Genomic DNA, 25,047 nt, shown 5'->3' with positions numbered 1-25,047 from the left:
ACAAAAATCGTATAAAAAAGCACTTGAAATTGCAATAACTTTCAAACAAATTAGAATAATAAAAAAAATCGAATAAAATTCCGCAATAAAAATGTCCCTTTTAGTGCGTCAAAATTTTGCCCTAGAGATGCCTTTCTGCGTTGTGCAGAGCAGTCTGAATGGTTATATTTACTGCAAGTGTAATGGTTGATAATTTTTGTTTAAAAGATTTTTTGTTTTACTGTACTCCCTGTACATTTTTTACACGCCTTCATAATTTTTAGTTTAAAAAAGTAATGCATTTTCGTATCAAAGCAATATGCAACGTAAAATTATTTTAAGCAAAATAAGTGATAAAAAATTTGAAAAAAAAACACTTAAAACTGAAGCAACTTTTTAAGAAATTTAAAATTCAAAAAAAAAAAAAAAAAAACAATCGGGTAACGTTTGCAAATAAAAAGGCCAATTTAACCATCTTAAATTGGCTGTATTTTACAATTTAAATCAAATCAAATATGCTTCCCCTCTCGTTTTAACATGATAGGTAGATACTTTATTTACGTCGCACTAGAGCTGATTAATAGGCTATTGGCGAATGTCTGGGAAACATCCCTGAGGATAATCCGAATACATGGCATTACAATTTTGATCCTCAGCAGAGAGAGAGTAGCTCCCCTGGTTTGGTAACTCGATGACCTGCCCATAATGTCGAGCACTTTACGGTGGAACAGCTTAACGAGGAATAATACTGCACACTCTTGGTCCCTACGCAGGCGGATCAAAAGAGTCACAAATCCTCTTAATGACTGCAACCTGTTATGCTTGATCTCAGTCTTCTACTGGGAAACGTGTCTCTAAGATCAGTCCACTGCATGGCTCCTCGTTTTACTATAAAAACAATATTATTGTTTCATTTGAATTATTAGATTTTCTGCTGCATTTCTTTCAGAATATTTCATATTTGAGAAAAAAAAATTTCATCGGTTAACATTATATTAGCCTTCATTTCGTAATATTGATTATATCCAATTCATTTGTCTTAATTTTTAGATTATCGAATCTTAGTTTTAGATTATCTTTTATGAAATGTTAGAAAAATCAGTGCTTTCCGAACTTTCCCTGAATCTAACTCAGAAGATTTCAAAATTTTATATTTAAGAGATTAATGCAAGGAAACATATTAATTTAAAGTTTAGTCCAAGTTTTTTTAAAAAAAAAGGTTAAAATAGAAATGAGAGATGGCGATCCACTGCTGTTAGTGAAAGAGTTTTGAATAAAAGTGCAGTAAATCTTTCTTCTCCAAAAACTAAAGAATAAATTTAAAACTCTGTGTTTGATTTTATGCCATTTTGGACAGCTTTTTTTTATAAAATACAATACTTTACAGTTTTTGATAGAAGATTTCAAAATGATCAATGATTTAGTAAAGAAAAAGTCAACAAAAAAGCAGCCATGAAAAAGGGAACTCTCCTATTTTGCTCTTAGAAAGAATATAAGATCAAAAATTCCAAATTTTTCAAATTAGTTTTAAAGCGCACATAATTGTTTTTAAATTATTTTAGTTACTATTGGGGGGACTTCTTTTTAAAATGTTTATAGATTTTCTCATACAGTTTAAAAATTATTAATTAAATATTTTCAAATTAATTAATTTAAATACTTATATTTCAACTATTTAAACTTTTAAAGTTAATTTTGTAAGATGAATCGTATGTTTTCAAGCTATTAAAAAAAATTTCTATTTCTACCATTCATAACATACTTTTATTCTAATTCAGTTTTTTCAACAAAAAAATATCTAATTTTTAAACTCGTTATAAGAACTTTATCATTGATTTCCATAGTAATAAATTTTAATTTTATTTTTATGTTGATAATGAAATTCCTGAATTGTTTGCATGTCATATAAATTTCAATAATGTAATGATTTTTCTTATATTTTTGCTGAAAAATGGGAAAGATCTAGAACATTCTGAATAGCTAGAAGAATTTTAAAATTCTTGAAAATAATTACGATCTTGAAATTTCATCTATAATTTTCTTTGATATTTAACATTCTTGAGAGCAATAACAAGAAAAAGAGGAAGGGAAAAAATACTTATTGACGAAACATTGCATATTCTAGCATTCACTGCAAAAAAATTGAAACATTGCATGTTCCATTATTCCAACTCCTATAGTTAAGTTAGTGCGAAGTATAGCTTGATTTCTAAAAGATTGGAATTTATTTTCGTACTGAAACTCGTCACTAATATTTATGCAATGCCTAAAAATGTCCCTTTTCTAGAAATACTTGTCACATTTAATGCGTTTTCGGTCAAATCGGCACGTGATTTAGGTATAAATGAATAAACTATCGGAACCTAAAACTTTTAAAAAGTCTAATCCGGAAAGAAATTTCATGAAAAATCAGGAATGACAGGTTACTTTGGCATTACGCCAATGAATACTCGCTTTATTTCATAATGCAATTATTCATTCAACATTTTATTATTATATTTTTTTTTATCGTGCATATCTTTCCCTTTCCTCATCACTCTTAAAAATAGGGTTTCATTTTGTACATCCGCGCGATTAATAACTGTCCGTAGGGGCGTCATTTTTTTTCTTCTGTCGAATATTTTTAGGTGTGGTCAAAATCTTTTAATGAGAACGTTGAAAGGATGAATAAAGTGCTCTAGATTTCGAATGTTTAGCGTTAAATTTTAATACTAGTATATTCCAAATTTTCATTTGGTTTTAATAGCATTAAGTTGACTACTAAACTCTCGATGTTTTTTTTTTCTTCATAAGTTTTAACATTCCGCTTGTCATTGAATAAATTTTTTTTAAAAATATTTTAGATCATTTGGAATGAGTTGTTCTGTTCTACCATAATCTATGTTTTGCTTTAGTAAACTTATGTAAATGGGAGCAAGGTTTTATTTTATTTTAAAACCAGTGGTGAACAGCTGACCCATTTCCAAGTTTTCGACTGTTAATGTTTATCCCCGTAGCCTTGTAATTTTGAAAGCAAGGGAACTCCTGGATCAAGCATTGGGATGAATTAGTCTTCGGAGAGGACTTTTTGATGGAACTATCCCACATTTGCGTTGCATGGAGAAGCAAACCACGAAAACTTTCTGCGGATAACTCGTCTGCCAGGGGATTGATATTTCTATTGAAGTTAGACTGAAGCCTTATGGTATAATGAGAAGGATCGGAAAGTAGAAACATTGTATTTTTGGCAACAAAAAAAAATTCTTTAAAAAGCAGTCTGACAAGTGGCTAAGGCATTTAGGGGAAATATTTTCAAATAATCCACTTTCAAAGGAAATTTTGACAAATAATCTATCCTTTACTGTAAATTTCATCAAATGTTAACCTAGCATTTTTCCGGGATTATATTTAACATATAATTCGTTGTCTGAAAAAATAAACCCCCTTCAATTTTTTTGCCTTTTTTTTTCATAGCAGTCAATCTGGTTTAGGCATTACAGGTTTCACATTCTTCAGCTATCAGCCTATGGATTTTAATAGCATTTATAACTTTTCTAACTTGAATATAATTTGCATATATCAGTATATACTATTCTTACTTCTTTCATAACTAATAACAAAAATATATATTAAGAGAGATGATTACGAAAAACCTCATATGTCGCATGCAACTGATATCCCTTTTGCATTTTTATTTTTAACTTTATTCCTACTTCTTCCTTATCATGTAAATATACAAAAGTTTTTATATATCTGCTAAAAAGTTAAATTAGAAAAGTTTTCATAAATCTGGTATAGAATAAAATAAATTTTCCACAATGAAAGAATGGAAAAAAATACCCCTCAATTTCCTACCAGTCGTGAAACCAAAACTTTTGTTTTTATATGAGAAAATAACTCGAATAACATTAATAAAGAAATTCCTTTCCCATTTTTATGAAACTTTTCCGACATTCCAAGGATTTCGATGGCACTAAATTAGAATGTTTAGGCATCTCTGCATGTAGAAAATGTTGAGCGTTGTTGTCAGACAGAAGAATCAATTACTCTTTCAGCTTTATTGCTGGAATAAGAATTCTCTATGTCGAAGTAAAGCAGGTTTTGAAATTGAATATGCCCTTATTTTTCTTCACTTGACAGAACAGCAATAAAAAAGAATCGTTATTTTTTTAAATGTACTTTTAAGGTTTTAAGGAATCTATATCTATAAGAAGAAAATAAAGAAATAAGTTTACAAAAAAGAAATTGAATAAAGAGAGATTACGAAAATTTTTTTTTAAAAAAAGTAGTAAGTTTTATTGGTTTACTTAATGCACATAATCAAGTACATGAAATCCATAAAATGAGATAAAAGTCTTAAAAAAACAAGGAAAATTTATTTAAAATAGTAGAAAAATTATAAAAAATTTAAAGATTTTTAAAAACATTAAAAATTAAGATTTTTTTAAGAAATTAAAAATTAAAAAGAAATAAAAAAGCTAGGAAACAAAATAAATACTAATCTATATAAACTTAATCGTCATAAAACTTCGAGACATAGAGATAAAACTTCATCGTCAGTTCGCACGAATACAAATCAAGAGATTATATCTTTTCGTTATATTTGTTTTTTGACTTTATAGTTTTTCTTTGATTTTTAATAATTTCTTTTCATTTTCTTTGAACTACTACTGAATATACTTATCATATATTCTGTAGTATGCACTCTTTATATATATATATATATATATATATATATATATATATATATATATATATATATATATATATATATATATATATATATATATATTTGTTAGTATGCAGTGGTAAATAAATACATGTACTTGATAAATAAATATTTAATATAACAAAAGTAAATTAGTTAGGACAAAAACAACAAATATGGAATATAGCGAACAGAGAAGAACGTCTCTTCTCTTCAAACATCAACATCGTACATTACATCATGTTACCTATACATCGTAATAATCTCGTTACAAGATTGTCTCTCGTCATTTACTATAGTCTAGTAATCAGTTATCGCCATCTAGCGGCGTTTATAGTTAAGTTCAATTCCATGGCCTTAACTTCTCGGCCATCCTCAATTGGAGCCGTCCTCGGCTATATCACTATTCAGAAAAATTATTAAGAGCTCGTTCATTTTCAAACATCGTTGATTCGTCAGACGTCCTGAGAACCTGAAAAATACAAAAAACAAATGGAAAGAAAGGTGCATAGAAATGACTCTTTGCAAAGACCTCAAAAATCGTCGTTGGTCATTTGAACTCGTCGTTGCCTATTGCTTCGTATTTGATTTTTTTAAAAAATAAGAAAAAAAAAGTGTCAATATCGGGATTGGTTGTCATAATCAGTTCAAAGTTCAGTCACAATTAGTTCAATCACAATTTTGAAGAGAAAATAAATCACTCTTCATCTGTTGGCCACTTTTTCATAAAGTCTGCTGCTGTTGAAGTGAAGTGTGGACCATCATGTTGTCCAATTTTTTCCACCTCATATCTATCATGTAGTTTGACAGCCTTGATTCGGTAAGGTCCGAAGAACTTTGGTCGTAGTTTAAGACCTGTGCCAAATTGGGTTCTTTGTATTGCGACAAGATCTCCTTCATTGTATGTGTTCGGCTTTTGGCGCTTTTTGTCATATTGAGATTTGCTCAGTTTTTGAATTTTTTGGATGTTTTGCTTCGCAACTTGCCGGATTTGGTCACGTTCATGGTGATTCAAATGGAGAATAGTTAGTGGAGGCACTTACTGTACTATTTAAAATTCGTTGGAGATTTGCTACATGTTAGTACCATTTTTCTGGTTCTGCTATAGAGAGTTTACTTAGAACTGGAATGAGAGTAGCGTGTATTCGTTCCACCTGACCATTGCTACGAGGTATTCCTGTTATAATTTTTATGTGCTCAATTGATTCATTTTTGCAATAATCTTCGAAATTATTTGCGGTGAATGCAGTTCCTCGATCTGTTATTATTCGCGATGGGTTGCCAAATGTACTTTTCTGTAATTCTAGATTTTTTAAACCATCAGTTGTAGAAGTTGATTTTACTGGGTATATCCACGTGAATTTCGAAAACGCATCAATTACTGTGAATAAATATTTATAGTTTTTATTGGTTGATGGAAGAGGACCTAAAAAATCAGCATGATATGTGTGAAGAGGCGTATCACCTTTCGGAATTGGATTCAAAAATCCTTCACCTTTACCACGTTTTTTATTTACTAGTATGCATTGAACACAGTTTTCTATTACACTTTGCACTTTTTTTGTGAGTTTAGGGAAATAATAATCAAGTTGGAGAATTTGCACAGTTTTGGCAGTGGCAAAATGACCTTTTTCATGTGCTTGCTTTATAATTTCTGTTTGCATTGCTGCTGGGATCACTAACAATTCCTTACCATCTATGACTTTATACAAAACATCGTTACGCATTTTAAAATCATTAGCTTTATCGTTTAGTAAAAGTTGTTTTATTGTTGAGATATATTCGTCATTATCCTGAGCATTCTTAATTTTAAGGGTAAGTTCATCGTATGTAATGATCATTACTGGTTGCCGACTCAACGCATCAACGTGCTTCATTTGATTACCGGGCCTATGAACAATTTCGTAATTAAATTGAGATAAGAAAATAGCCCATCTAGCAAACTTAGGTGTTATGTCTTTTTTGTTCATCGTTTGCTGAAAAGCGGAACAGTCTGTAAATATCTTAAACTGGGTACCGTGCAAAAAATGACGAAATTTTTTAAGAGATTCAATTACTGCTAATACCTCTAGTTCATAGCTTGAATACTTTTCCTCGTGGGGTAGTGTTTTCTTGCTCATGTAATAAATGGGATGGTATTGACCCTTATCTGATTCCTGAAGTAATATGGCACCGTAACCGTACTTACTAGCATCTGTGTGTAGTTGTAATTTTGCATTTGGATTAAAAATATGTAAAACGGAATCAGATGACAAAGCATCTTTTAATTGATTAAAAGCAACTCTGTGTTTGTTTTTAAACGAAAAATTATTTTCCTTGCGTAATAAATCACTAAGTGGCTTAGCTATTATTGAATAAGATTTAATGAACTTACGAAAATATCCGGTAAGACCTAAAAATTGTTGGATATTTTTTACAGATTTTGGTTCTGGAAATTTTTTTACAGCTTTAATTTTATCTGGGGATGGTTTAATTGTTCCATTCTCAATTAAATATCCAAGAAATTCTATTTTAGTTTGCAAAAATTGGCACTTACTAAAATTAATTTCGAGACCGAATTTTGTAGCAACTTCTAAAACGCGTTGTAATTTAGCAATACCTTCCTGATAATTATTTGAAGGGATAATTATATCATCCATATAAATACAAATAGTACCATCGTTTATTAATTCTCTGAAAACATAATAAACATAACGTTGAAAAACAGCGGGGGACAAACAGAGTCCAAAAGGTGTAACATTAAACTCAAAAAGACCTTGATCAGTTATAAAAGCCGTAAATTTCTTACTATTTTCATCAATCGGGACATGAAGAAACCATTTCGGAGGTAAAGTGTGGAGAATATGCTGGCTGAATGAAGTCTATCAATAACATCCTCAACAAAGGGTAAAGGAAAACGGTCTTTAATTATTTTTTTATTTAGGTTACGATAATCAACACACAAGTGAGTAGAGCCATTTTTCTTTTTAACTAATACAATAGGTGATGCATAATCAGAAAGATATCAGTATTTTCGGTTTTTTGGGGTTTATAATTTTGTAAAAGTTCAAGTATTTGTGCTCGGAATTCGTTTGAAATATGTTGCAAGGGTAAAGAGTTATTTGACTCAGTAACATCAATGAAATTAATGAAGTTTGCTTCCTGTTTAGGTAATAATTCAATACCATTAGCACTTATTTTAAATTCACCCTGTTTCAAAATATCAGTTCCTACAATAACATCCAAATTCATATTTGAATTATTTACCACCCATACATCTGCTTGGAAATTAGTATCGTCTATCTCAAGGGTAGATTTAAAGGAGCCAAGGGGTTGGATTTGACCCTTGCCAAAAGCAGTCAGTGTTATTTTCGCTGAGCTTAATTTAGGTTGCCCAATAATTTTATAAACACTTTCACGTATTAAAGTTACAGAACAGCCTGTATCAAAAAGAGAATCAAAACAATGACCATTAATTTTTACAATTTTATGCATATCCTTCTTTAAATGGGGGGTAGTAAGTTCATTATATCATTTCATTTTTAGTTTCGTTCTTAGGATTGGAGCATTGTGAACTTTTATGCCCAAACTCATTACAATTAAAACATTTTATACCTTTATTTTTATGAAAACAATCACTAGATTTATGATTAAACAAACCACAATTATAGCAACGAATACGTGATACATTGTTATCACCAACAGTATAATGTTCATCTTTGCTTTTAAATTTATTATCATAATTGGGAACATACTTTTGATTTGGCGGTCTATTATTTATTCGTGCATGTGTACGTCTATCGTCAATATTATGCGGATTCGAGGACTTATTTCTAGAATTAAATATTTTTTCATAAATTTTAAGCCTATCTTTAAATTCCGAGATTGTTTTACATTGATACATAATAATTTTGTTTTGATTAGAATCCGGTATACCATTAATAGTATGTTCAATAATTGATTGTTCGTCTATCGTAAAATTACTTTTAGAGGCGATTTCGCGCATCGCTAAAAAATATTCAAGCAAAGTTTCTCTATTTCGCAATTTTCGATTCTGCATTTCTTTATGTACTTCAAAAGAAGTTAATTGATCCGAAAATTCCTTGAATAAAGCGTTCTTTAATTCCGAATATGAGAAAATATTTTTTAAAGTATGGAGGAATGTTAAAGCGGATCCCTTCAGCAAACGCTTAACACATATTATTTTTGGTGCATCCGTAATGTTTCTTACAAAAGTAAAATTCTCTTCGCAGCTGGCAAAAAAAGCTTGGATGGAATAGTTGTCGGTACCGTTGAATTGCCTCATTGTCAAAATAAGTTCTCGCATAATTGAATAATTTTCATCTTTTGTGAAAGCGGAAGTAGAATCACTCGAAGACGCTAATTTATAATTCTCAAGGTTAGTTGAAGCTTCAAATTCGATTTCACATTCATCCTCAGTTAATGAGTCAGAGATGGAATTTTTAAGTGTTTCTAAATCGTTTAAATTGGAAAAAATATTTTCACATAATTCCGCAGCAGTACCGGTACACTCTATTCCTAAACTATTGCAAACTATGATTAATTGCGCTGAATTTAATTCTTGTAATACTTTCTCTTTTCTTTTAACTATATCCGTTTGAGGGGGAAATCCCGAAAAAACACGTAATTTTTTCCTTGAATTTCTATCATATTCTTCATCAAAAATGCATTTGAATAGTAATTTCACGGTAGATGAATGTGCAGTTTTAAGAAAGTTTTTTATAATCGGTATTTCATTCAAAGTAATCATGATGACAATTTAAAAATTCAAAATAGAAGAAATCTGAACAAACTCACCGGTTTGTTGTCGTCTTTCTTTTTCACTTCAAATAATCAGCTCTCTTTTGCTGATATTTAATACAGTTATTATTATTTTTCTTGAAGATCCAATTCTTTATTTCTTTATTATTATCCAATTCGTAACATCGCTTTCGGTTTACAGTCTAGGGGAGGGTTAAGGAGGCCGGGCCCCCATTTGTTAGTATGCAGTGGTAAATAAATACATGTACTTGATAACTAAATATTTAATATAACAAAAGTAGGACAAAACAACAAATATGGAATATAGCGAACAGAGAAGAACGTCTCTTCTCTTCAAACATCAACATCGTACATTACATCATGTTACCTATACATCGTAATAATCTCGTTACAAGATTGTCTCTCGTCATTTACTATAGTCTAGTAATCAGTTATCGCCATCTAGCGGCGTTTATAGTTAAGTTCAATTCCATGGCCTTAACATATATATATATATATATATATATATATATATATATATATATATATATATATATATATATATATATATATATATATATATATATATATATATATATATATATATATATATATATATTATGAAATAATTTAAAATATCAGGTATTAGAACCTTTTTTTTTAATCAATTTTAAGAGGTAAATTTAAACTAAATATAGCAAGGGTGATTATATAAAATTTTCATTAAATTTTAAAGAATTTGTTATTTTTTTCATTTATTTAAATCTGATCACTTATTTATTTTGTAGAAAATTTACATACCTACATACTCTTTACTTCATTAAGTAAAAAAAATGTTTAAGTTTTATTTTTTATAAATATAGTTATTTTTTATAACCGATGAAAAGTTATTTTTCAAAACTGATCTAATTAAATGATTTAATGCGATAACAGGCAAGTTTCATAGCACTTGAAAGAAGTTCTTATTTTGTTTATTTTTTTATCTAATTATTTATTAATTTTGTAGAATTTGAACATTTTCATCATTAAAAGAGCATACTTTAGCATACTTCATACATACTTCATCATTAAAGAAACATATTTCATAATTAAAACGAAATAAACTTTAAGTTTTATTTTTTATAAATATAGTTCTCTTACATAACTGATGAAAATAATTACTATTTCCAAAAGCAACCACAGGCCAGACAGTAACAGTTAAAAAAATTATACAAATAAAAAATAAGCACTTATCAATTCTGTTTTAAAAAATATAATTTGTAAAGATAGTGCCGAATTACTCTGCCTGCCACAAAATGACACGTCTAAGAGACATTTCTTTGAAAGCCAATTCGAAAAATTATTTTGTGCCAGGTGAAGTTTAATTGCCATTTACAGCTTTTGCGCGTTTGCAGTGGTTATTGATCAATTTTTTCCCCTAATTATTAGTGTGGAATACATTTCTTCTCAAACCAGCAATTTTACGAATTTTATTGATTTTGTCTCTGCTTGGCGATATCTCCCCAATTCTATCATCAAAACTTCCTATCTAAAGAAGGAATAAAAACACCCACTTCATTAAATATGTTACTGAAACCGATTTCAATCAATAGTTTTCATTTATGTACTTATAAGAGAAAATATTAATTAATGGTTAGCTTTGAATTTTCGAAAACAACAGCTTTGAAAAATAAATTGATTAAATAAAAACAGTTGTACTGATTAGGAATATTCATTTTAATCTCTGAAATAAACCTTATCATTGATTTTTCAAGAATAAATCAATAGTGATGGTAAAATAGTTTTATTTTCTCCTTTTCTACGAGGAAAATAAATTCGAATAAACAATGACTATTCGTGAAATAAACCTAATTAATCCAATTTTCCACGTGATATTAGTACAAGATACTAAATTTGCGACATTTGCCTCGACATCTTAATTTGTAAGCCTTTTGCAACATAACGGATAAGATCCGTTTTTTTTTTCTTTTTCTTTTTTTTTTTTTTTTTTTTCTTTTCTTTTAGTCGTATGCCTGTTTAGGCAGTGGGGGTGCAAGTGTTCCCTTTTTTCAGTGGCGCCATCTATGGCCAGGAATTCGACTTCTGCCACGCCATTCACGCAAACACAATCAGTTTATAGGGCGGCTCACATTCACACGCAAAGGAGAAAGGACATAGAACACAGAGAGAGAGAAAAAAACATCCATGCCTTGCCCGGGATTCGAACTCAGGACCTTTCTGATGCAAGGACAGTTCCCTGCCCCCTACACAAGCCGGTCGGCACAGAAAATCCGTTACGTAGAGAATATGATACGGAGAGAAACATTTTCATACTGACTTGAATTCCTAGCTGCATCTTTATGGAAGTGACATTTTTTCTAAAACAGATGCAGGGCAGAATATATTTTTGATTTCAAAATTTGGAAATCTAAAATAAAGTCTATATAATATCAAAAGGCGTTTAAAAATGCTAACTCAGCGCTTCGAGTTGTCGGGGCTATTATTCTAATATGGATTTGATTTATGCCATTAAAATAACTCAAGTGGAATTCACTTGAGAAAAATTTACATTTAATACATGCAAATATATAATATAACTTTTCTCATTGAGGTGCTTTTTACGGAGTATACATTAATATTATTGAGATTCTATATTAAAAAAATATAGGCTAGAGTAAAAATGATTATAAGTTTGAAATTCACGTATTTTAAGAGCTGACGCAGGAATCCATTATCTTTTTTAAGTGATTAATTCAAATGTTGGTTTAGAGTCGTAATGGCTCAGGGGATAGAGCGTTCGCTTTCCAACGAGAGGGAACTTTGTGCCATTAAACCTTACATTCAATACGAATGAGGTGAACTGGGTTCGAATCCCGGTGATAGCTGGTCGATAGGAATCAGCATCTAGCTTGCACCGACATCAGTGCTGACGTGAAATATCCTCGGTGGTAGACGTATAATGGGAAAGAGGTCCTTTACCGTCAGGCTAACCGAGGGAGTTTCTCGTGGTTTTTCTCTTCATGTAACGCAAATGCTGGTTAGTTTCATCAAAAAGTCCTCCACTAAGGCAAATTTCTCCCAATACTTAATCCAGGAATTCCCTTGTCTTCTGTATTGGGTTCAAAATTACAAGGCTACGGATATGAACATTACTAGTCGTAAACCCAAAAACTGGGTCTGTTCAACGACGGTTATAAAATAAAAATAAAATGTTGGTTTAGTTGTTAAAGTCGCACTATGCAGCTACACTAATTGACTGTTTAAGTCTGTGATTCATCCATTATGATGATCCGAAGTCAATACTGACCCATACGCACGTTACACTACCACCATTTAGATTGTAGAACAGTTTGGGATAATAATCATCCTGCACGCAAACTTCAAAACAATAAGCTTGCAGCAAAGTCTTTCAATTCCAGATGCCACCGTTTAGGAGTGGTATTTCTTCTGAAGTAGATGGAAGGACTGAATATATTTTTGATTTCCAAATTCGGACAAAGAAAAAATATATTGTCTATTTACTGTCAAAATGCGTTTTTGTCGCTTCGAGTTTGCCACACTTAACTTGTATTTATAACTTGTACTTAATTACTATTAGCTTGTACTTAACGACACACTTGTAATAATTTTTATTTTATATTATTATATACGTTCCTTTTTCCACACAAGTTGAGATGATTTCTTTCTTTTTTAATGACTGCGAATTTTACACAATTACCAAACTAAAAAAAGTCAGTGAGCCTGAAATAACGGGAAATTACCATTACCTTTTTAAAAAAAAAGAAACAAGGCAAAAGTATTCCGGGACATGTCATCAATTACATCATATAAGAGGCATTTAAATTTATAAACCAAATAACATCAGTGATAGATAAACGAGACGTTTACATTTGTAGACTACTTGAAAACCACTTCCCATAAAAAGGCAGTTTAGTATGGAAGGACTAACATAGCAAGATTGTTTGTAATTTTGCCACCTGGATCTGTACCACGTTTTCCTACCACCGAATCAAGAGATTCCTTTTCCGGCATTGAAACCACTAGAGAAGATCGAAAAAAAAATGCAGGCCGATCAGATGCTCGTTTTTTAGCAAGAGAAATAAGACCCTAACTCTAGCTGTAATAAGTGACCTGGCCGACAGAGAGACTTTTTGCGTTTTAATTGCCGAAAAAAGTACAGAAAAAATATTTATTTTTAAGTTATTTGAATATTTGTTTCTTTCTTCTAACCCAATTAAAAAAAATCCCTGTGTATGATTTCTGCATAAAATCTATATATATATTTCTCTTACACGGCACCAAAAAAAAGCCTCATTGCAACTCCCCGAATGGCAGCGTTAGAAAATCGACCAATGATTGCTGCTAAAAATGTCACATGGCAAATCTAGATGAAGTGGCTCAACATATAGCGCTTTTAAAAACGGAAACAATAACCAGAGTGAGCATTATCAGGTTGTTCAATTCAGATTCATGCCCTAAAAACATGATAATATTTAATTTAAACTCAATTAGGAATTAATTAATTTACTTTATTTTCTTCATATATACAGAGAACAGTCGGCAAAGAATTCTGTTAGGTTAAAGAACATTTCGCTAAAAAAAGAACGAATAAAATAAACAAAACAAAGAAATAAAAATAAACAACTTAAAAAGTATAAATGCTGTTGCCAGTCATAGAATTTTTTGAAAGTTAACTTAGCAACATAAATCAAAATGACTTAGAAGCGCAACTGGATCAAAATTATGATACCTGAGCGCTTGACGTAACAAATCCTTCAATTGTATAAGTGTTGTATCGCCAAATGCCCAGATTAACAATTGTGTTTTTAAAGAAATTCTATAAAAAGTTTTATATAAAAAAAACTTCTATCCAGCTACTTCTACAACTGCTTGTTGAAGAACTTGGCTCATTGAATAAAAATATTGTTTTAATTTTACAGTACTAACTTTACTTCTACTTACATTATTGCTATGACCCTCTTTCATTACATTTTACTACTTCATGCTAAATTTGAGGACTTCAAGTTGTTTTGTGGTTGAATACTGACATAAATGGGTACTTAAAAAAAATAATATTTAGAGGTTAAGAGTTGCCTCAGAAAAATTTGAATTGTTGACACTGAATTTAATAATGGAAGCAATCGTTTTTGTGAAAAATTGCATTGTATTGCTGACATCAAAACTATATATCCTTTTATATATATATATATATATATATATATATATATATATATATATATATATATATATATATATATATATATATATATATATATATATATATATATATATATATATATATATATATATATATATATATATATATATATATATATATATATATATATATATATATATATATATATATATATATATGCATTTTACAACTTCATATTAAACTTCTGTTGTGTGTCTGAATACTGACATTTAGAACAAAATTAAGGTTTAGAATTGCCTCGGAGAAATTTGAATTGTTAACAATGACTTAAACAAAAAGTTTTATTTTAACTGACAAATACTATATTATAATTTTAACTTTTTCTATGACTATACTCATTTTCTTACTCTTTTCTTTGTTTTTTATACATTTTATATTTTTGTGATAAAATAAAAAACTTATAGTTGTTCTGCTTCTGAACACTGATGAAAACACAAAATGATGGGCTTCATCAACAATCAAAAATATATACGTTTATTTCACAAATTCTATATTATTAGGGTGGCGCCCTTCAGAGAATTAAAAATACAAAATTATCTTCATGGAAGCCGATGCTTTACATCCGGCGTTCAGTGGCAGACTACTATTTCATATTATTTTACAACACACGGCTTTAGCCCTTTTGTGGGAAAGACTTTAAAACAAAACTTACAACAGTTACTTTTCTCAACAACTGAAATTTAGAATAGTGTGATTAAGCAAAATATGTGAACTGTTAGCAATTTCAAATTAATATTGAAACGTACAGGTTTCGAATTTTCTGCAGTGAAAAGTTTTCGGAACTTCAGTATTCAAAAAAGTATACAAAAGCTAGACGTTAAGAACGTATCCAATGAGCGAGCAAAGCGAGCATTGGATTGCGAGCAATCCGAAAAGGACAGCGAAAGCAGTTCCGGGGGTTGACGAGCGCCAGCGAGCAGGGGGCGAAGCCTCCTAGTGTAGAATACTACTTTTGCCATAGGTGTCATTTTGTCGTATGTTGAAATGAAATAAATTCGGTACGTAGGGGATTTAATATGTATGTTTAGATAAATCACAAATTTCAAATTTTTATCTTGTCTTATATAGAAAAATAGACGATTAGTTACAAAATGAAAGAAATATAATTTCAATGGGGGAAACCATCCTCGCGCATCCCTGCTACGTAATCCATTCAATAAAGAATTAAAAATCATCGATTTTTTTGAAATAAAATTTGCTCTTTTAGTTTTTTATTTCATCACCTATTTTCAGGCAATATTTATTTATGAGGGTTTTTTCTTTTTTTAAATGAAAAAAGCTTGTATACCTTCTACGAAAAAAAATCAATAATTTATTCTACTCTAAGATTCCGACTGTGAAGAGCCAAGCTGACATAAAATGAATGTTAAGAGACTCGTCCACACTATTTTTCAGAAATGCTGACATTTCTAATTTTGGAAAGTAAAACGTTCCTTCTATTGCATAAACTCATCTATTTAAGAGCTCTTTGTAAAATCTAAACACGGTATTCGAATTTCCTGTGTATAATGTTAGTACTATGATATTATACAAATGAAAATTTTATTTTTAGGTAAATGAAAGTTCATTAAAAAAATTACTCTGTAAAGAAACTGATATTAATTTTAGCAGAGCATGCACAAAGGATAGTGAGTGAATAGCCATAGAGTGAAGCAAGAAGTGTTTAAATAGATTTTAATAAATACTCTACCATCTCGATACAGCACACAACTTAAAAATAATTTTAATAGAACTTAAACATAGAAATATCACATTTTGCATCGCAGAATCCCCCAGGTGACGAGAAAATAATACACGTCTCTCATGTAAAAAGCTCATGAATGACCTGTGCACAAAATGACGTCACTTACTTAATCTGAAGAAGAATACGTACCTGCTGCCATCACACGACCAAAATATAATTATGTCGTCAATTCATCATGCTCTGCGTAGTAATTGGATGTTTGCGAGTGATGTCATTGTAGGTAAATTGTAAGAATTTAAATAGATTTTAATAAGATTTTAAATAGATTTTAATAAATACCCTACCATCTCGATACAGCACACAACTTAAAAATAATTTTAATAGAACTTAAACATAGAATGACATTTTGCATCGCAGAATCCCCCAGGTGACGAGAAAATAATACACGTCTCTCATGTAAAAAGCTCATGAATGACCTGTGCACAAAATGACGTCACTTACTTAATCTGAAGAAGAAAACGTACCTGCTGCCATCACACGACCAAAATATAATTATGTCGTCAATTCATCATGCTCTGCGTAGTAATTGGATGTTTGCGAGTGATGTCATTGTAGGTAAATTATAAGAATTTAAATAGATTTTAATAAGATTTTAAATAGATTTTAATAAATACCCTACCATCTCGATACAGCACACAACTTAAAAATAATTTTAATAGAACTTAAACATAGAATGACATTTTGCATCGCAGAATCCCCCAGGTGACGAGAAAATAATACACGTCTCTCATGTAAAAAGCTCATGAATGACCTGTGCACAAAATGACGTCACTTACTTAATCTGAAGAAGAAAACGTACCTGCTGCCATCACACGACCAAAATATAATTATGTCGTCAATTCATCATGCTCTGCGTAGTAATTGGATGTTTGCGAGTGATGTCATTGTAGGTAAATTATAAGAATTTAAATAGATTTTAATAAGATTTTAAATAGATTTTAATAAATACCCTACCATCTCGATACAGCACACAACTTAAAAATAATTTTAATAGAACTTAAACATAGAATGACATTTTGCATCGCAGAATCCCCCAGGTGACGAGAAAATAATACACGTCTCTCATGTAAAAAGCTCATGAATGACCTGTGCACAAAATGACGTCACTTACTTAATCTGAAGAAGAAAACGTACCTGCTGCCATCACACGACCAAAATATAATTATGTCGTCAATTCACCATGCTCTGCTTAGTAATTGGATGTTTGCGAGTGATGTCATTGTAGGTAAATTATGACATTTGTTGATTAAGATGAGAGTCAGGTTCGACAGACAAAAGTGATGTTATTAGCAGGTATATCCTATTAAATCTGATTCAAATCACATCACATGTTTAGACATAATCACTTCACTTCTTCCTGAGATGCAAGTACCCAATACTGTGCAGAACCTACTTACGTTAACATGTGGTTCAAAATTTTTCTAATAATTTCATAACCACGTTACATTGATTAGCACACTTTCAGTGATTTCTGTCTTAAATATATTTTGCTTAATTTATTCCAGGAATGGAGAATAGTCGGAAGTTGATGGCACAAACTGCTTGAGACTACCCAGATCCAGATGACGATGTGGGAAAGACTTTACTCCAACCACAGATCCCTTCCAGTTCCTCCTCAATGCACCCCAGCAACGACACAGAAGTTTTCTCCACCACCTCCACTCTAAGCACTGACGGGGTGCAGAGACGCTTGTGCGAACCGTGGGTGGAGACCAGGCACTTCTTACTGCAGGCGGCACACTTCTGCTTCGCTGCTGCCTTTGTGGTACCAACAGTTCGTCGACAAGCAGCCCAGTTTCTAGTTCGAGTTCTGCTGACGCTTGGGTTTCTGTCAGCAGGCGTTTGGGCAGCCCTAAAATCCTGTACTGGACCAGACGTTCTGGCCTGGAACACTACTTTACTGGTGGCAAACTGTGCTCAAGCAGCCTATGTGGCCTACAGAAATCTCCCCCCTAGAATCGCTCCTGAATTTCAGGAATTGTATTTAAAGGTCTTTCATCCCCTGAAAGTGGGAAAAGACCAGTTCCGGCAGCTGGTTCGATATGCTCACGTCGAACCTCTGGAACCTGGTGAACATTACGCCATGGAGGGTGTTTCATACACTGATCAAAGACTTGCAATACTTTTGTCTGGAAAGTAAGAAATCGTTGAAATTTAGAGTTCATGGAATTTTTTCTCATAAAACAAACTGCTTTGTTCGTAGGATGATTTGCATTTTAGATCGATTCATTTATTTTTTATTGTTTGTGGCAAAGTGACATACATTTCTCTGCAAACATATTCTAGATCCAGAGTCTGGAAACGTTTGATATCATCACGATGCAAAATGTCGTTGCTTATCCCTCTAAATAACTTAGTATGTTTTTAAGATTAAGTTTCAATTACTTCCTTTGAAACTTTTAAAACGATTCAACTTCAGGTAACTCAAATCAGTATTAAATCAATGATATTAGTGTTATTTAGTTACTGATCAATCGAGTGAGAACTAAAAACGCTCTTGCGTTTGAATTTTTACATACTTATTTATGTCAAACAAGTTAACGTAGCTAAGGGGAAATATCTTTTATTTCTTTTAAAAAGAATATAGATAAGCGATAAAAAATGTAACGCTTAAAATCTTTGTAGATGTTAGATTAACATGGATTTTATATAACTGGCCAAAGAAGTTAGATACACTACCCTACAATAATGGAAGAGACACTTTCCTTGTTTAATATTTATTTGAATTTCCCCAGAAAGACTTAGAGAACTACTTTATAATTTTAGAAGTGTTTAATTCATGCGATTTTTCATAATTTTCAGTAAAATTTAAAGCATTCATGCGTTTGAGGGACCGATAATAAATTGTGAAAAAACAAGTATTTTTAAACACCCTATGATAGAAAATCAAGAAATAAGTTTGTAACTTATATATATTACTTTGGTTGCCATTTGCAATAACTGCATAAAGTTTTGTAAATCTAGTTTAAATATTTAGGGAGATAGGAACATTTGTATAAAAAACTGTTTTTTTTATTTTTTTTATTTATTTATTTATTTTTCTTTTTGTCTGATGTTTTTTGCTATAATTTTAAATTTATTAGTAAAATTAAGCAAATTTTTTTCAGGCAATTTTATCGCTTTAAAATTTGAAAAAAAATTTGAAAAAAAAAATACGCAAGATATGAGTATTTAAAGTAAATCTTTTGTACTGCGCATGCAAGGAAAACATTTAAAATTATTTTTTCATAATTTGACAGTGAATCGTATTTGGCAATTAATAGAAGAAAATTTGATTTAAATATCCTAAGACTGTTAAAAGTTTGAAGAAATTTTCTAAGTAGCTTTTGTACTTTTTAAAAGAAAACTCAAAATGATGAAGGATTTTCTACATGTTTAATTTTGTTCCTGCGGTCCGGTTATAATAAGGTAATACAAATTGCAATAGTACATAATAATTTCTGTGGAAAGCCCCTAGTTATTTTTTTTTAAAGTACAAAACTACTTAGAAAATTGCTTGAAATTTTTTATATTTTTAAGAAATTAAATCAGTTTTTTTCCATTAGTTGGCAAATACGTTTCACTATAAAAGTACGAAGAAAAACTTCAAATTTTTTTCTGCTCATGCACAGTACAAAAGATTTATTTTAAATACTCATATCTTGCGCATTATTTATTTTTTTTTTCAAATTTTAAAACAATATTTTGTAATTAATTTTCAATTGTTCCGAAAATTGTGTTTGATTTTACTGAATATTTTTAAAGTAATAACATAAAACCATAAGACAAAAAAAAAATATATTTTTATAAGAATGTTTATATCTCCATAAATATTTAAGCTAGATTTACGAAATTTTATATAGTTATTGCAAATAACAACCAAAGTAATTGATGCAAGTTACAAGCTTATTGCTCAATTTCCCGGCATAGGGTGTTCAAAAATACTTGTTTTCTTTCACAATTTATTGTCAGTCCCTTACGCTCCTCAAACTTTAAACTTTATTGCAAAGTATGAAAAATCGCATGAACTAGGCTATTCACTTTCAAAGTTATAAAATAGTCCTTTATTCCTCTATAACCTATCGAAGCTTTTAATACAGATGTGACATGAGATCAATAAAAAAATTGACACCTCTTTTAGGTACTAACACTTGTTAAAACAAAAAAAATATGCTTTGCTGTTAAGAAGAGAGATAATAATAGTATAATGCTGGCAACTATTATAGTTATAAATGACTTTTCAAACTCATGTTGATAGGATCCATCAGGGTTTGATGTTGAACCACTAACAGAATGAATAGAAGCATTTAATATTAGTGAAACCTTTTCTCTACATGGATATTAATGCCTCCAAAGAGATCGATTTATTTAACTTGTTAAGGAGAATCTATCAGAAAGCTGCAAAAAAATTTGCTCATATATACGGATAAAAATTAATTGAATTGATCTTTTTATACGATATTAAATTTCAATTAGAGTTTTTTTTATGAAAAAATAATAGTGTTCTCCACTTTTCAAAGATTGCATTTTATAATTTTTTTAAACTAATTATGATTTTTTTAAAACCTGGAATACTATTCAGATCTAATCAAAAATCCATCACTTGTTTTATATTTTGCTCATTAAGAAATCATTTAAATAAAATGCCAGTAGAGAAATTTAAGATTATATATTTATTATACTAATAACACATTGAAAATAGCATGAAAAGGATATGCCTTTTTAAAAAAAATTAAATAAATTCTAATCGAAATATTCAATTTAAAACAAAAGAACTGAATTCAACAGCAAAGAAATACGTTACCTCGATAACTATTCTAAATATTTTCATATTTTCTTGTGGTGAAAACCATAATTTATCTTATTTTATTCAATTCCAGTTTGCATATTCCTCAAAATTCAATTCAGAGCTAGATTAGAAGCTTTTCCAGGCCTACGATGGTTAACAATCTGGCATTAAATCTAATTTTTAAAACACTATTATTTAAAAGATGAAAAAATTTCCATATTCGCATTCAATATTTTAAAACTGATTAGTAGTCGTTCTTTGGTTAATATGTTAACAATATCTAATAAACTATATTCATAAGTTCAGAGTTTCGTTAAGAGAGGGTCGACCATTTCGAGTATGGTAGGCAAAAAAATTGTTGCCATAGTTATTTTATTTTATACTTTATAACCGTCGTTGAACAGCAGACCCAATTTTATGGGTCTACGATTTTATGGGTCTATGTTCAACTCCGTAGCCTTGTAATTTTGAACCCAATCCAGAAGACAAAGTAACTCCTGGATCTAGTATTGGGAGAAATTTGCTTTCGCGGAGGACTTTTTGATGGAGCTAACCCGCATTTGCGTTACATGGAGAGGAAGACCACGAGAACCTCAAATGGTTAGCCTGACGGCAAGGGGACTCTCACCCATGTTCTGTCTACCACTGAGGATATTTCACGTCAGCACTGTGGTCGGTGCAAGCCGGATGCTGAATTCGTATCGACTGGGATTCGAACCCGGTTCGACGCATTGGAAGGCGGACGCTCTATCCTTTGAGCCATCGCGGCTCTTGCTATAGTTATTGATTTAAAGATAGCTTCGTTGCTTTTAGTCGTCAATTGAATATCTCCTTTGGTAAAGATGTCTAAGACCGTTACACTCCTCGTCTGCCTCTGCATGGCACTGCTTAATAATAGTGTTTCATAATGGCGTAGAAATGCTTGCGTGTTTTACCTATTTTAGTTTCAAAATAGCTTTGTTCCAATCCCGGTAAAGGCATGGATGTTCCTTTGTACCATCTGTCCTCACTGTAGGAACAACGTTAACCCACCTAATGGAGTGCCTCTGAAAAAGTGGACAACAAATCTGCCCTTCAGATGCCTGTATGACGAAGGCCATTCTTCAGGCGGCCATTGGAAAAAAAAAAGTTTCAAAATAGAACTATGAAATTTTTTGCCACTAGATGAGTTTCTTAAAAAAATCCCCCCACCGAATTTAGGTAAAATCAAGTATTTTTACAGACACAACAGAAAATTTATTCTATGCCAATAGATTAAAAAAGAAGTAGAAAGTTAGTTAAAGCGGAAAAGAGATCTAATCAGAAATAGGAATTTATCGATTTATTTGTTATTAGATAAGTTATGCTTATCCAGTAACAAACCAAGTACAATGTTATTGTACTACGTAACCATGTCATTAAATACATGAAAATAAACTTTAACAAATAAAGATATTATAGAAACGATTCGTTTTCTTAAAAGAATAAATTGAAATCAAATAATGAAAAGCAAACAGTTTCATACAAAAGGAGACTTTACTTCTATTGTTTCTAAAACATTTAGCATTTTGAACATTTCATCCTCGGCCGAAAATCTGAACTATGATTTCTATTCCTTCTTCACCGTAAATACTTTTTCCTGCTCACTGATTCACAATGCCGAGAAAACACTTGTGCAGAAATTTTCAGAATAACGACGTGATTTATGGTTCTTTTCATTCAGCTGGAAGTAAACTGTCTACTCACATTATTTCGACAATCCATCCCTCTTTCAAACTATTTCGGTTTCATAACTTGCAAGAGAGTTTTTAGTATCGTTTTCAACCCAAATTTTGTCGTGGAATATCCGATGTTTCTTCGCCATTTTCATATGGCAAACGTTTATAAATATACAACAAAAAATAGCGAAATATAATAATTAGTAACTTTAATGACATAAATTTGAGAACTTTTGCCAATAAATATAAATCAATATATTTGTGAATACTTTGGTCAGTTATATTTAGAAGATTTTTAGTATCGTTTTCAACCCAAATTTTGTCGTTAAATATCCGATGTTTCTTCGCCATTTTCATATGGCAAACGTTTATTAAAGTACAACAAAAAATAGTGAAAGATAATAATTAATAACTGTAATGACATAAATTTGAGAACTTTTGCCAATAAATACCAATCAATATATTTGTGAATACTTTGGTCAGTTATATTTAGAAGATTTTTAGTATCGTTTTCAACCCAAATTTTGTCGTTGAATATCCGATGTTTCTTCGCCATTTTCATATGGCAAACGTTTATAAATATACAACAAAAAATAGCGAAAGATAATAATTAATAACTTTAATGACTTAAATTTAGAGAACTTTTGCCAATAAATATAAATCAATATATTTGTGAATATTTCGGTCAGTTATATTTGTCAATTTTGCAATTTTTTTTTGCGGAGGGGGGGGGGGGAATTTATTGTCTTACAAATTAGTTGTTCGACAACCGAGTGTCGGGTAAAGCGTCAAAGCGTTAAAAGACCAAAAGCTGTGTGGTCTCTAATTAATTTGTTTTTCCAACTATTTTATCAGCGATTGAAGTACAGGAAATTTTTTTACTGACTTTAAATTAACACAGATTCTTACAGGACGTGGAAATTTTCACTGTTACTTGTTTAGGTTTTAATTTAGTGAATTGTAATTTTTGTTCATGTGGTCAGGATGTTGAAACTGTAGAACACATTATATTTTATGGTAATTTCCATTCAAGTCAAAGAGAAAACTTAAAAAAGAAACTAAGACACTCAAGTATTTCTTGGCTACCAGTTTCGTCCTTGTTCGTCAAATGCACTGAAAACCTAAATATTTAGCGCAATTTTGTTTACAACTTAAACTTTTAATTTTGTTCTGCTTCTTCTTAATTTACAATTGTATTTTGACTATTGACATCTGTAAACTTCCTTTCATACTTTGTGGAGCGTGAGGAGTTGTTTAATAATTTAAATTAAAAAAAGGATTAAAATGATGAAATTTTTTTCACACTTTAAAACTTTAAATTTTTTTATTTTGAATTTTTTCTCAAACTACATTTTTTTGAATATAGTAATCTTTTATAGACATTTTTGTATCCACTTCCATTATTAATCATGCATCTTCTTTCATAATGAAAGTAGAACTAATAATGAAAAAAAAGGGTTAAAATGATGAAACATTTTTCTCGCTTTAAAACTTTACATTTTTCTTATTTTTAATTTTTTTCAATTATATTTTTTTGAATATTGTAATCTTTTATAGACATTTTTGTATGACCACTTACATTATTAATCATGAATCTTCCTTAATAATGAAAGTAGAACTAATAATGAACTTTTTATTGAAAAACAGGATGAAAGTGACGTGTGAAGAGATTCTTCTTCATTACTTGTTGCCCACTGAATTTGTCGATTCACCTGAGTGGGAATCTTGCGACGTCAATACAGATAAGCGCTTCCAGGTAAAGACTTATACAAAAATAACTTGTAAGCTAATGATCAGATTTTCTCCTTTATTTTCAGATGAAAGCACAAGATTGCATTAGTTTATCAAATAACTTAAACGTAAAAGAATTAAACATAGGGAGACAGTGTTTTATTATCTGTAATAAAACAGTGTTTTATTATCTGTAATAAAATATTACTTTTAAATGATTAATTATAGATCATTTAAGTTACTTTGAAATATGACTACAATAAAAATGGAAAAATGATTTATGCCGCAATGCTTTTCATACATAAAAGGCTTTCATGCTATTTCTTACTTGCTAAATGCCCGTTCTTCGAATGGGGGGGGGGGAATCGATAAATAAGTATTAATCAACACTACGAAATCATTCACATAACTAAAAAAACATCGACATAATAAATTGAGCTTTAACAATTAAATTTTTTTTAATTATTCGTCACCCATCCCGGTGACTTTATGTTATCAGATTAA

The 25,047-nt window shown here is 30.4% G+C and overlaps 1 protein-coding gene across 3 annotated transcripts in view; it reads left to right on the top strand.

The window, feature by feature from the left end:
• Window positions 1-25,047, top strand: part of LOC107436256 (popeye domain-containing protein 1) — a 79,058-nt gene that overhangs the window by 39,469 nt on the left and 14,542 nt on the right. For all 3 annotated transcript variants that reach the window (XM_043043888.3, XM_016047895.4, XM_016047894.4), the window contains exons 2-3: window positions 17,853-18,483; window positions 24,460-24,568. In XM_043043888.3, coding sequence (XP_042899822.1) covers window positions 17,966-18,483; window positions 24,460-24,568 — 627 coding nt within the window. In that variant the 5' untranslated portion in view covers window positions 17,853-17,965. The remainder of the gene's footprint in view (window positions 1-17,852; window positions 18,484-24,459; window positions 24,569-25,047) is intronic.

Source organism: Parasteatoda tepidariorum, chromosome 2 (assembly GCF_982258835.1).
Source record: "Parasteatoda tepidariorum strain Cologne lab strain chromosome 2, Ptep-v5.0, whole genome shotgun sequence".
Classification (NCBI taxonomy): domain Eukaryota; kingdom Metazoa; phylum Arthropoda; class Arachnida; order Araneae; family Theridiidae; genus Parasteatoda; species Parasteatoda tepidariorum.
Note: the sequence above shows the minus strand (reverse complement) of the source record. Positions and strands in the feature narration are given on the sequence as shown.